At 38.7% G+C, this 14711-nt stretch overlaps 1 protein-coding gene across 2 annotated transcripts in view; it reads right to left on the bottom strand.

The window, feature by feature from the left end:
* The window catches only part of arhgef37 (Rho guanine nucleotide exchange factor 37), a 41320-nt gene extending 27378 nt beyond the window's left edge, over positions 1-13942 (bottom strand). For both annotated transcript variants that reach the window (XM_012959806.3, XM_031898823.1), the window contains exons 1-2: positions 13839-13942; positions 438-704 (exon numbers count right to left, since the gene is read on the bottom strand). In XM_012959806.3, coding sequence (XP_012815260.2) covers positions 438-704; positions 13839-13888 — 317 coding nt within the window. In that variant the 5' untranslated portion in view covers positions 13889-13942. The remainder of the gene's footprint in view (positions 1-437; positions 705-13838) is intronic.
* Positions 13943-14711: the final 769 nt, after the last annotated feature.

Genomic DNA, 14711 nt, shown 5'->3' with positions numbered 1-14711 from the left:
AGGCACACCTCTCCCAGACGTACACTGGGGCAGCCAGCCAACCGGATCCCTCCCCAGGCTGTAGCTAGGCTGGATGAGATCACAGACTGAGAAACAGGGGACAGGGTTCTCTGATCCCCTACATATTATATACTTTGTGCACCCTTTTGTGAGGGAAATGTAGGGAGTTATTGCACAACACAGTAAAATCTATTTTCATTGCGTTATTATTAATTTAGTACAGCTTGATTTTGGCTGCTAAATACCATTTTTCTATTGTTGTTACTTCCTTTTAGAAACTGAAATCCGATCTCTAAAGAAGAAACCCTATCACGTTGGTTTTGGTTTCAGAGTGCAATTACAGTCAGCACAATGGTTCCAATAATCTCTGCATACTATACAGCTCTTAAGAAACCCTAAAACCCAAGGGAATCCTTGTTGTTGTTGTTATGACTTACCGGGCTGATAAATTGCCCACCGATGGCTGCAAATTGTACTTATGTCCATTATGAGGATCTGAATTTTCACAGAATCTCCTGCTATCCATTCTCATGTCACATTCCTCTGCCTTTCCAACATGACTTTCATTCTGTGCAACATCAACGTAGAAGTTACTTAAAGATAATTTTTCTTGCAGTCTGAGGATGCTGGGCTTTACATTAGCTGATGCAGGGGATGCAGAAGGGAGTGCATCTTTTGTGGGGGAAGTTTCTTTACCAAAAGCCCTGTAAATACATGAAACAGGAAAGGCTGAGAATGAGAGAAAGATAATTGTATTGCGTATGTTTTTTGAGGCTATTCCTATACATTCAGAATGGTATTATGATTCCATAACAGAAAGGATGCTATAATTTGGTATAATTTATAGTATCCAGGGCAACAGCAATCTCCACAGTTAGTTTAGAATATGTGTCTATGTATTTATATATCTATAATACACAAGAGCCATGATCATCCTGTAGATTATATCCTTATAACCGATGACATCACTAACTTGATGTACATATAACATTTACTTAGATTAAACTTTCATTTCCATAAAGCACATTTTTAAGTTCTGTTGAACAGTTGGGTTTGGCTGTGTTTATACGGCAAATAACAGATGGCTGACCGCACCTAACTTGATTATAAAAACACACACTGCAGTTAAAACTAGGACCTTATCTCTAAAGAAAACATTTTAAAATTACAATTACAGGTATAGGATCCCTGTATATGCATAACTGAAATCCCATTTAAATGAAAAACCTGAAGTATTGATATTCCAAAGTGAATAAAATGGTCTGTGCTTTCTGAAGTAGACATGATCTCCAGTTGGGCCACCCTGGACTAACAGCCATGGGAGCTGATAAATGACAAAATGGGGACACTACAAGAAAAAAAAAAGTACTTAAAATAACCCAAGCCGTAGACCTGTGAAAATACCCATTAATCAAAATGGCTGTGAGTATTTTTCGTGAGAACAAGAATGTTACTTTGAAGCAACTGCTAGCTGATGCTGTAGGAGGGCACTTTGCTGCGTGAAACAATTAGATATATTGACAGCTGCAGTTTTCTGCCAAGCTCCAGCTGTGAGAGTTCTTCATGCAGCCTGAAGTTCTGCTTTCTTACCCACAAATGAAGGATCTTGTGACTTTGAGGCAGCTCCCCACAACAGCCACACACAAGGGACAATTGTTTGCGTTGCTCAATAGAAATAAATAGGGCGAGTCTGACGCTCTGTGTTTATCACTAGAGTTTATGCTAATAAATCTGCTTCAGCACAACAAAGACACTCTGTTTTAAGAAAGTACATTGCCTTCTACAGTATAACTACTTCTCCTGTCTTAAAATTTTATAAAACATTGGATTTTATAACTGGTGCCGTTTGCCCTGGGTCTAGTAACCCATAGCAACTAATCAGAACATATTAAATATATAATGGTCTTCTTTTCTAAAGCAAATATCTGGTTGGTTACTAGACCTGAAGCAAAATCTAACACTGTCACTGCATTGGTCCTACAGACATCACTTTGTAACCTTAAAGCTTCAAGAGCAATCATTCTGTGTAGACAACATTTTTTAAATGTGTAAAATGTTGCTTCTGTAAACTTACAGTAAGATACATGGATGCCCTGCTAACTGTAAGTTTTCCTGGTATTTTTTGGGAGATTTGGGTATCACCTTGGCAGAGGTACCAAGTATAATTATAGTCAAGTATCTGATGCAATTACCTACCAAATCTATCACTACAGAAAAATAAAATGGGGGTTAAGGATACTGCAAGATAGGGAAGCCATTTGAGGATAAAGAGAGTATGAAATGATGTATAATGAAATCCAGATTTTAGTGTTGCACATTGGATGTGCATGAACCAGGTTAGTCTTCTAGTGTGTGCAGGTATGTGCCAAGGTTGGAGTATAGGAAGGAACCCAGCCCACAGATATCCTTAGGAAATTATGACCTGTTAAAGGAAGGAAGGGATTCCCCAGGAGAAAATTATATTTGGCAAAAAGAGAATAGAATAATCTTGCACAGAGTGCAAAAAGGGAAAGCAGGGCCTCTGTGCCAGCTGTAGGAACGGCTGTTAACTAAGATCAGGTGGTTCCCTTCCCACATTCTTTAATATGACAGTATCTCCCTATATTGAAGCAAGAAATGTTGTTCTGCAAGAAATTCCAGCTAAACTGCAGTTCCACACAGATAAACAAAACATAATGAAAGTGCCATCCCCTTTCCCATTTCACAATGCAAAGTAGTAAAATGCAGGTCATGCAAATAGGGAAATATTTTGTACTACTACCTCTTAAATGCCACAAAATAACCCACAGCCAACAACTGGACATTCCCTTTAGTTGTCTTATTTGCATTATTCAGTTCCAACCTAGTTTCTGTTTAGCTGCTATTGGTTAATGCACTGGTGTAGATTAGCACCAACGTACAGACTCTAAATAAACACTTTTGCATTTAAAAAAAAACATTTTGTATTTAAGTGCAATATAATAAAAATAAAAGTAATTATAAAACCTACACTTTCTGACCCAGGGGAATAGGTACATTTTCCTAATATACTATTGTTCAGGGGCATAACTACAGAGAAAGCAGACCTTGCAGCTGCAGGGGCACCAGGAGTGTAGAGGACCCAATAAGAACCTAATTAATAAGCAATTTCAATATATCTTGGTAGAACTTGTCAACTTACCTACATTTAATTTGCTGTGGGTCCCAGTAACATCTATGCCACTGCTATTGATATGCTCATGTCCCCCACGGAATTGCGTTAACTGCATTGCATTAGTGAGCACTCACATTTTGTGACTTGCTTTGTAACTGGATATGAGAGCTAACTATGAGATCCTGAGTCAGAACTCACAGACAGGAACAGGGCAAGAGAGTACAGGTATGGGATCCCTTATCTGGAAACCCGTTATCCAGAAAGTTCTGAATTACGGGAAGGCCATCTCCCATAGACTATATTATAAGCAAATAATTCTATTTTTTAAAAATAATCTCCTTTTTCTCTGTAATAATAAAACAGTACCTTGTACTTGATCCCAACTAAGATATAATTAATCCTTATTGGAGGCAAAACAATCCTATTGGGTTTATTCAATATTTAAATGATTTGTAGTAGACTTAAGTTATGGAGATCCAAATTATGGAAAGATCCCTTATCTTGAAAACCCCAGGTCCCAAGCATTCTGGATAACAGGTCCCATACCTGTATAAACAAGTACTATGTGGTGTGGCTGATCTGATTAGATTAGAACCTGAAGAGGAGGATCGGGGGACAATTATTCTTCCAACAATAAATTAAGACGGAACACTATTCATCAATAAAAGAAAAAAAATATTGGGCAGGTACCAATTTGAATTTATAGCAGTGTGTATAAGTTCAGTATTTGGTATCTATCAGAAATATTATTATTAAATGTAATTTTGAAAGCAATGTCTGTCTTTGCTATTCTCTGCACTGCTGGTCCTGACTACATGTACGAATAAAACAATATAGCAGGAGTCAGCTCTCTTCCAGTCAAGGCTCCATTCCCCAATAACTTGCGCACCATGATACTTCATCCCAGAACCTGCAAGGCTGGGAATGCATTGTTTTCAGTTTCACATGTATTCAGGGCACCAGTGCAGGGAATTGCACAAAATCAGAGAGGCATTGCTTTCAATAGCAATTATATTTACAAACAGGTGTATATTAGAGAAATGCTGAGAAATAAATTTGCTTTTATAATTCGGGTTTACAGCTGCTTTACTAGTCTGTTAGTAAAATGAAAGCAAACATCTGCATTTTGTATTTGTGCATCCATTAGCTGGCAAGGTGTCAGGGTGTGAGTGATAAATATAGACACTCCTTTATAAATAATTAAGCTACCACGTGGCAAAGTCATTGCATTTCTAGGAGTTGTTGCATCAGGTTTAAAGTGTGGACGACTAAAACCTGTCAACTATTTTTTTGACCGTGCATAGGGATGCTGTATGCATTTCCATGTACAGCAGTTTGCTGCGACACTACATAAAGAGAGTACAGGTATGGGGTCCCTTATCCGGAAACCCGTTATCCAGAAAGTTACGAATTACGGAAAGGCCATCTCCCATAGACTCCATTATAAGCAAATAATTTAATTTTTAAAAATGGTTTCCTTTTTTCTCTGTAATTATAAAACAGTACCTTGTACTTGATCCCAACTAATACATAATTAATCCCTATTGGAGGCAAAACAAGCCTATTGGGTTTATTCAAGCAGACTTTTAAGTTATGGAGATCTCAATTATGGAAAGATCCCTTATCCGGTCCCGAGCATTCTGGATAACAGGTCCCATAAGTGTACAATTTACAAAACTGGGCCCTTGCTCATGGCAGAGGGCAACTAGAGCCTGGCATGGGAAGCAGGGATAACAAGAAATTAAAGGAGTCACCCACACAAATACTGTTTTTTGCATCAAAAAATGTAATTCTGAGCAACTTTCCAGTGTCTGTCCATTAACATTCCAACGGCTTTTAAGTTACTTGCATATGCATGTATTAGTTTATCCCTTTGTGTTCTCTGGTTTAAACTCCTGAAATAATGTAGCAGAGGTAAGTCCTCCAGGCCTGTTAATCAGCTGCCTCCTGCTAATTGTCTTAGAAGTCAGAGCCAGGGATGCAAAGATTTAAAAGGACAGATACTGCTTATAATAACAAAATAACTATAAAACCACTGAAATGTTTAATAAACATGTGTTTATTAAATGTTCAATAAATCCATATTGGAAAGTTGCTCAGAATGACTTTTCTTCCACTGTGAAAAAAAAAATCTAAATCCATGCTATTTGGCTGCAAAGCATTGTAAGCAGTGAGTGTGCAGATCTCCCACAGGTGCCAATGCCAGCTGATTTTCAGACTACGCAGCACTGAATGCTGTGGCCATTAACTGTCAGATAAGGATATTTATATCACTAGGAGTATTGCTATGAGAAAATATTAGAATATCAAATGATTTCAATCAGGAAATGACATGCTTTGTGCATGTAACAGAACATGTGTGTTCCTTTTCTGTTCACACCTCCTCAATGCAACACAAGCCCTTTCTGACACCTGACTACTACAACACGTCTGTTTCTCCCCATGCAACACAGACCGTGAATAGGCAGAAATAAGATCTGTTAGTGCTGTTAAATCATGGAGGCTACGGTGCCAGTGGCAGGCAACACCGTAGTTGCTCCATAGTAGCAGGTGGCAGATGTAAACACCACTGCTTTGCATTTAGGTCATTTGGGGTATAAGAGCATTTGCTAGAGCCCTTACCTTTATACGTCTGGGGTTCCTAATGGTGTCTGTTGTAATCATTTTTTTTTTCAGCAGTTGTTCTGGAAGGTTAATTATACACCCGGTGACACAGCTACGCTCAGCAAGTGACAGCACTCCCTGCAAGCCTGGGAGTGACACACATTCTGTGGGACTGCCATTCCTACAATGAGCAGCAGGGAGGGGTGGGAGCTACAAGGCAACGTCACATCAGCAATCAGCAGCCTGTTAGCTGGAAAACCAGAATCCTGGCCTACTGGAGGATAGACGAGATAGCACAAGCACAGTTATATTATTATAAGCCTTACAAACTGTTATAGTGCAGTTTGAATTGTGAATATGAAATTATAGAACTATAAACTATTGAATTTCCATGAAAAAAATACTGCAATAAGCAATAAGAAATACTCATAAAGGGTAAGTTATAGTTTTCAAATGGAATGAGTAAATCATATTGATATAAGCATAAAAGTAGTGTTCGGAATGTTCCTATTAATAACCAACATATTTGATGGATTCACTGAATGGGTGATACAAAGCAGTCATCCAAACTATAAATATGATGGTATATATCTAAAGACCCACCCACTTCTGGAAACCTGTCGTCCAGAAAGCTTCAAATTACAAGAAGGCCAGCCTCCATTTTAAGCAAATCATTTACATTTTTAAAATGATTTCCCTTTTTTCAAGTTCAACCATAATGCCTATATATACCTGCCTAACTGCTAGTTGATCCAGAGGAACCAAAAAACCCCAAATGAAGCCTCTTTAATTTGCCTCAGAGAGGAAAAACTTCCTTCCTGACTCCAAGATGGCAATCGGACCAGTCCCTGGATCAACTTGTACTAAGTGCAATCTCCCATAACCCTGTATTCCCTCACTTGTACTAAGAGCTATCTCCCATAACCCTGTATTCCCTCACTTGTACTGAGAGCTATCTCCCATACCCCTGTATTCCCTCACTTGTACTGAGAGCTATCTCCCATACCCCTGTATTCCCTCACTTGTACTGAGAGCTATCTCCCCTACCCCTGTATTCCCTCACTTGTACTGAGAGCTATCTCCACTACCCCTGTATTCCCTCACTTGTACTGAGAGCTATCTCCCATAACCCTGTATTCCCTCACTTGTACTGAGAGCTATCCCCCCTACCCCTGTATTCCCTCACTTGTACTGAGAGCTATCCCCCCTACCCCTGTATTCCCTCACTTGTACTGAGAGCTATCTCCCATAACACTGTATTCCCTCACTTGTACTGAGAGCTATCCCCCCTACCCCTGTATTCCCTCACTTGTACTGAGAGCTATCTCCCATACCCCTGTATTCCCTCACTTGTACTGAGAGCTATCTCCCATACCCCTGTATTCCCTCACTTGTACTGAGAGCTATCTCCCATACCCCTGTATTCCCTCACTTGTACTGAGAGCTATCTCCCATAACCCTGTATTCCCTCACGTGCTAAAAAGCCATTCAACCCCTTTTTGAAGTTATATAATGTATCAGCCAGCACGACTGGTTCAAGGAGGGAATTCCACAACTTCACAGCTCTCACAGTAAAAAATCCTTTCCGAATATTTAAATGGAACCTCCCTTCTTCTAATCAGAGTGGGTGCCCTCGTGTGAGCTAGAAGGACCTACTGGTAAATAAAGCATTAGAGAGATTATATATTTAAACATAGTTATTATATGCCCCCTTAAGTGCCCCTTCCCCAGTGTAAACAACCCCAACCGGGCCAGTCTTTCTTTATAACTGAGACTTTCCATACCTGGTGATTAGTAAATCTGTCCAGTTTCCTTGAGCCGAAAAATTTGCAAAACGACAAAAAAAATAATGAAATGTGGGCGTTGTGTGTCTGTTTTGACGTGACCACGCAATGGCAACCCTTTTTTGACACGCAACTAATTCTTCCATGCAGAATTTTTTTTTGAAGTTTTGCAGAACAATGGCAAAATGCAGAAACTCGCTGCGAATCCATGCCTGGCTAAAAAAATTCACTCATCACTATCCATACCCTTTACCAGCTTAGTTGCCCTTCTCTGGACCCTCTCTAACTCAATAATGTCCCGTTTGAGCACTGGAGACAAAAATATACAGTACTTACTTAGAATATGGAGGTATACTTACCTCCTTACTTTAAAGCAGAATCTGCAGAGATATTAACACTATTCAAGCTAATAAAAGCTTTGCAACAAGAACAGTAGTGATTCTTATTATGTCAGATGGCATCTGACAGAGGGAAATAAAAATATAAAATTTGAAAATTCTCACTTTATTTTGCCCTTTATTATTATATTTGGCCTGAAATCCACCTGTTACCAGTGGAGATTACATCCCCAGTTGGCAGAACCAAATCTAGTATTGCAGGTTGTTATTCCTTTGGCCTATAAATGAGACTTATCAGCATTCCCTTTAATAACAGGGAAAGGTTCACTACTTAAAGTTGCTTCCAAGCTTTAATGGCCACTAATTAGAGGGTAACCGCCATAATTACTCCTTTTTAATACTCCTTATAACATTGCCTTACATTTTCTGACATACACTGACAACTATTAAATGGGGCCTGTCACTGTAGATACACACTAATAAAGCCTTCACTATGGTTGTTGGAAACAATCTTTTTTTTTAATTGCACCCCCCCCCCCAGCGGTAGGCCATCCAGACTGGGAGGGAGCCACTGGTGTGGGCAGAGAACTTTTAACTGCTTACACACATGCACATAACAAGTGTGCCACACAAATCGCTCGTTATGTACATGCCCATCACTTAACATGGCTGCCCACACCAGAGCTCCCTTCAGAGTGGGGGGCCTAGCGCTCGCAGGAGGCATTCCAACTGGAGTGTGGGCTTTAAAAGGGGGAAACAAATTTAGGGCAACAGGTGCCCTTTAAGCAACCTCCCAACTGTCCTGATTTTTGCAGGACAGTCCTGATTTAAAAAGCTCAGCCCTCATTTCCCTTTGATCTCATGCAGTGAACGCTAAAAAAGATACAATGTTTCTTAATTAAAAAAACAGGTTTTGGCAGAGAGCCCAGAAAACTTAACAAGCCACACCTGCACTTAGATACAATTGCAACTAATAAGCTAAACAGGTGTCTTTGGGGAACTGAGACTTGCAGCTTAAAGAGCAATTTCACCTTTTTTAGAAAAACTGTAATAACACATAAAACAAGATCCCCCCCCCCCCCCCCAATTTGCCATGCTATACACAGCATTTCTTTTTGTCCCAATTTGCATTTTTCAAATGTTGGGAGATATGCCTTTAAGCAGAATTTCAGATAAGGCTACTGCCACACAGGCAGGCCAAGAAACTGCCCCTCTGCATCTATCCATTTTGTTGTGTCTGCACCCCCAAGTACTGTGTCTGCCTGGGTGGCAAAATCTGCTCCATGTGTTTGGGTGTAGATGCATCAAAGAGCAGATAGGAGCGGAGGGACAGTTTCTTGTGCAGGTAAACTGCTCTGTGTGTCAGTAGCCTAAAGGCTTCATTTATTACTAAGAAAATGTTATGTATGGTTCACTATGTCCCACTATGTTACTCCATTTAATTAGATTGTTATCACATTCACAGAAAAGAAGGTGTACCTGCCTATAAATACAGTACTGCTTGTGTCTATAATGGCTGGATTGTGAACGGATGTGGTGCACCCTTGAATGCTGCCTAGCTTGTGGCAGGTATATATTACAGGGCTACCGTGCCACAACAGTGCTGTGCTTTGTTCTTTTCTGCAGATTCTTAATCCACAGCCAATGGGTATTGTAAATGAGCCTATAAATCCTTTAGGCCATAGTGATATAGAGAAGGCGTGACCAGAAGGGTCTCTCCCTTAAAGAGTCTGAAAAAACCTTTGCTTAAAGCTATATGGTTTACATGTTCCAACTTCTACAGCTAAAAACCAACCAGCAATTATCTTTAGGAGTCGTGCCAAAAAGGGACAAAAGTCACACAGAAGTCATAAATACTTAAACACCAATCTGTCAGGTTCAGCAAGTTAATCTTTAAGTGATGTATTAAAGAGCTTGTGTGCAGGTTCATTTGCTCTGTTTGATGATGCAACACAATCAAGGGCTCATTAATTTTATATACTGTTGCCTAGAATCTATTCCAGGAGAAAAATCTTTCTGCTAATTCCGTTTCAGATTTTCCCATAGATTTAAATAGGATTTTCATTAGAACAAACTATAAGTTTTTCTCAGCTAATTGAAGTTGTCCCTGTATCTGGTAGGTCATCTCTTATTTTCCTGTAATTTAGAGCACTAAACAAATAAGCCCAATAGGATTGTTTTGCCACCAATACAGATTCTTGCATCAAGTACAAGGTACTGTTTTATATTTATAGAGAATAAGCAAATCAGTCAAGAAATGTAAACTGACTTCCATGGGAATTGGCATTCCCATATTTCAGAGATATTTAGATATGTTTTTACAAATAATAGATCCTAGTATGAAGATTCCAGTAAGAAGATCCCAGTACAAACAGCCATTCTTCTTTGACTGATTGACCATAACCTTCCCTATGCCCCCCCAGAGCCCTCCTGTTGTGTTATAGCAGGGAGATGGTCAAGTGGTGTAGGTAGTGGTAATTTAAAATTTTATAGAAATGGGAAACTTAAAGAAAAACTATATTGTCAGAATGAATACTTACCCAACAGATAGTTTATATTATGTTAAGTGACCTATTAAAGAATCTCGCCAAACTGGAATATATCAGTAAATATAGGCCTTTTACATCCTTTTCCTTGACCCACCATTTAGTGATGGGCTGTGTGCTCCCTGAGGGATCACTTGACAGGAAATAATGCAAGAAGTAGTGTGGAAGCAGAAGACAGAACTCTGCCCATTAATTGGCTGATGGGGCCTAGCATGTATGTGTGCCTTGGCTTGTTTGTGTGCACTGTGATTCCTATGATCCCAGAGGGCGCCCATTAAGCCTTTAAAAGGCAATTTTCTATTTAGGATTACCCAACGGCACATACTACTAAAAAAGTATACTTTTATGAAAATGGTTTATTTAGATGAAGCAGGGTTTTACATATGAGCTTGTTTATGCAATATATTTTTATAGAGACCTACATTGTTTTGGGGTATAGTTTTCCTTTGATGGCACAGTAACAACAAAAAAAGTGTTAAATATAATGTTCTGTTGCCCTGCATTGGTAAGAATTGTGTGTTTGCATCAGAAATGCTGCTATAGTTTATATAAACAAAGCAGCTGTGTAGCCATTCAAGTAATGGGGCTAAGAAATAGTAAGAAATAGGGCTAAATGGCTCAGGTTACAAAACAGATGACCAATAAATCATGTAGGATCCCATTGTATTCTACAGAGCATATCTCTTATCTGTTATGGAACCTGTAACTTCTCCTTTTCAGCTTTGAATGGGTCCCACCATGGCTAAACAGCAACTTATTTTTATTAACTAGTAGTAGTTAAAAACGAGTAGCGTTTCTGAAGCAAACACACCAGTTTTACCAATACAGGTTAACACTACATTATATTTTAATTACTTTAAAACACTTTTATTTTATGTTTGATCTGTAATTAATAGATATTGAGACAGTTTAATAGCTTACTATTGGCAATGCAATAGCACTTCCAGTAATGCCCATCCTTGGTCAAATCAGAGTGTAGAGAGTGCAGGGCAGGCAACATGTGGCCACCAAAGCACCATAAGGTTAAACAAGGGAATCCAATATACATAATTACATAATTATACATAAATAATATGCACAATATACAGTAAACACATACATATGGCTGCATAATAGTGGGAAATGAGGAATGCACAAAACATTGCTAAAGCCATTCAAAAAAAAAAAAAATATATATAGATATATGTATATATATATAATTTCTGTCACGTATAAATAAATTGTGTGTACTGAATCAAACAATGCTTTCATTAGACACTGTGCATTCTGTTTGTGACATACTAGTAATTATAAGGTTATCAGACCCGTGCCTATTCTACTGCATACACCCAGTTCAAATATGTATTAGAATTCCTCTAGCTCTATAAATAATTCTAATTAGAATAATAGACAGCTTACTTCTCCATGGTAAACTCACAATCTATTCCTTTCTTCCAGGTCATGCTGCAGATGTTTGCACTACATGTGAAATCTCACAGCGCTGTGTACATAAGTAGCGCTGTATAAATAAAAACGTACATACTATAGTGCCAACACACTCCCCAGCACTGTATAAGAGATACATAGGGTGCAGTCATTCTATGTTCAGTATAATATAAGACAACCTTAGTGAAGGTTTTACCTCTCAAAAGCTGACAATCTAAGTGACAGTGGACCAGTGACTTTTTTACTGCTAAACATTCTTCAGCACCATGGTACCTGCATATGGATTATGGATTCACCCAAACTCTAGGGGGCACATTTACTATGGGTCGAATCCGAGTCCGAATTGGAAAAATCCGATTTGAAAACGAACATTTTGCGACTTTTTCGTATTTTTTGCGATTTTTTCGGCGCCTTTACGACTTTTTGGAAATTATCGCGACTTTTTCGTTACCAATACGATTTGCGCGAAAAAACGCGAGTTTTTCGTAGCCATTCCGAAAGTTGCGATTTTTTCGTAGCGTTAAAACTTGCGCGAAAAGTTGCGCTTTTTTCGTAGCGTTAAAACTTAAAAGGCGCAACGTTTCGCGCAAGTTTTAACACTACGAAAAAATCGCAACTTTTTGCGCAAGTTTTAACGCTACGAAAAAATCGCAACTTTCGGAATGGCTACGAAAAACTTGCGTTTTTTCGCAAAAATCGTATTGGTAACGAAAAAGTCGCGTAAATTTTCCGAAAAAATCGCAAAATACCGATCATTACGAAAAAAACGCAATTGGACGCATTCGGCCCGTTCGTGGGTTAGTAAATGTGCCCATAGTACTTTTACCTAACACCAAAAGATAAACTAATGTTCAAAACACCTTTTTGTTCCTTGAAGAGCACATCACCTAAAGGCGCTTTAACCAACAATCAAATAAAAGTGAATACAACTATAGTCTATAACTTTTTCTCTTTTTGTTTTATTGATTATGTTGAAACAGAAGTACAGCACTTTCATCCATAATCTACATGCACACGTCTGCACATATTTTTCTTCTAAATAAAACAGTTATAATAATAAAGCAAAGCAAAAAAAAGTGAAAAGTCTTTGAATTACACACACAAGGGGGGAAGTAACTCCTTCCAATGAGCTGTCTCTATAGTCATGGCACCTATACAGAGTCGTTTCACTACAAATGTACTTGTTTTTACAAATTAAGCACATGGCACTGTCCCCCCCATCTATAGATTCAGAGAACTATACCTACTTTTGTATGAATTTTCTTACAGAGTGACACAAGTATACTTTCAAGCCTGATAACTTTTTTTAACAAAGCTGTAGAGGTATGAAATTCTTTAAACACATGGAGCAAGTTCTTTAAGCAAGTCCCCAGTGCCCAAATGGGAAACGTATCCTATAATGCTGTGTCCATTCTCTTTTAAGCCCTACTAAGGTCAGCTTTATAAACAAAACCTGTTTATAGATAAGCAGATTCAGTTTGTTCAGCTTGCGGTAACTCAGTTTATATGTGTCAACTACAGTACACAGCCCAGAAGAGCTCCCCCTAGAGGAACACAATTGAATTTTTTATACAGTACCCTCTGAATATTTTTCTGTACTCAGTATATACACACTTGCATACTGGCATGTGTTTAATGGGCCAGTAAACAATTCCTTATTTGAGTTATTACTGGACTAGAAGGATTTGTTTTCAGCTGTACTGTCCTCTTCTTTAAATGTATCCTAACACACCCAGGAAAATACTGCTTTATTTTAACTACATGCAGATTCCAAGCCCAACAACTGAGAAGGAATTCACTTAATCAGAAACAGATGGTGTTGAGTAAGGAAAATCAATTTATATTTCTATAAAAGTGCTGGACTGCTCTGTATTAGTAGCATTTGTTTTTTTACATTTTGCCCCTACTTGCATTTTTATGCTGCTAAATAATGGTCACTATTACTGAACTGTACACTCACTTATAAATGTTTATTTATATAGCTTAAAGAAGCTTTTCATGTACCTACCTGGACTGTGTTGTTGGGTGCTGGATGCTGAGTTTTCTTGTGGCAGACATTGTCAGACTGCCAGTGGTTACAAATATCAGAGTAATTCATAGGGCCTTTCAGAAACAATGCAGGAAATGTGTTCCTCATTCTCGGAGACTGACTGAACTGGCTGGGCTGGATTTTATCTAAGCAAGAAGCCAAAGAACAATATGTAACCTACTAAAGTGTTGTGATGCTGAATATTTCACGTGGTGTTGTCTCTAAATTTAAAAGGAATAAGGGTGCCACCAGGAGTAAAAGATTCAGGGACTCACCTCTAGAATACAGCATTGACTGTGTTAGTGTTGAATTGGAGAGGGGCAGGAGGGGGAGGCATACAGGCATAATCCCTCGTACCTCCTACCTGTCCCCAAACACCCTAGGAAGTGTTAGGAGCCACAGCCTGCAATAGGGCCCTTAGCGCAGGCAGTAAAAAAAAGGGCTCTGCGCCACCTCCTGAAGCTGCTCTCTGCACCTAGCACAGGATAAATATCCAGTGCCATATATGACCCGGTACCAATCAAAAATATGTGCTATATATGACCTCCAATTTCCAAGTATGTATTTAAATGACAGTGGTTTTGCTTCCTTTGCTTCATCTAACCTGAACATAAAATCCTACCCTCTGCTATCTAGAACAATCAGCTTTATTATATAACCCACTAGACGGCATTGATATTTAATGTATCTTTTTTAACCAATTATTAGTTTTTTTTTCTTGCAGATGTTAATGTATAAACAGAATAAGATTCTTGCTTAGATAAAATCCAGCCCAGCCAGTTTAGTCAGTCTCCGAGAATGAGGAACACATTTTCTGCATTGTCATAAAAAGTCTTAAGTTTGCCCACATCT

The sequence above is a fragment of the Xenopus tropicalis genome, chromosome 3, assembly GCF_000004195.4.
Source record: "Xenopus tropicalis strain Nigerian chromosome 3, UCB_Xtro_10.0, whole genome shotgun sequence".
Lineage (NCBI taxonomy): Eukaryota > Metazoa > Chordata > Amphibia > Anura > Pipidae > Xenopus > Xenopus tropicalis.
The sequence above is the reverse complement of the archived record's forward strand: the minus strand, read 5'-3'. Positions and strand labels throughout refer to the sequence as shown.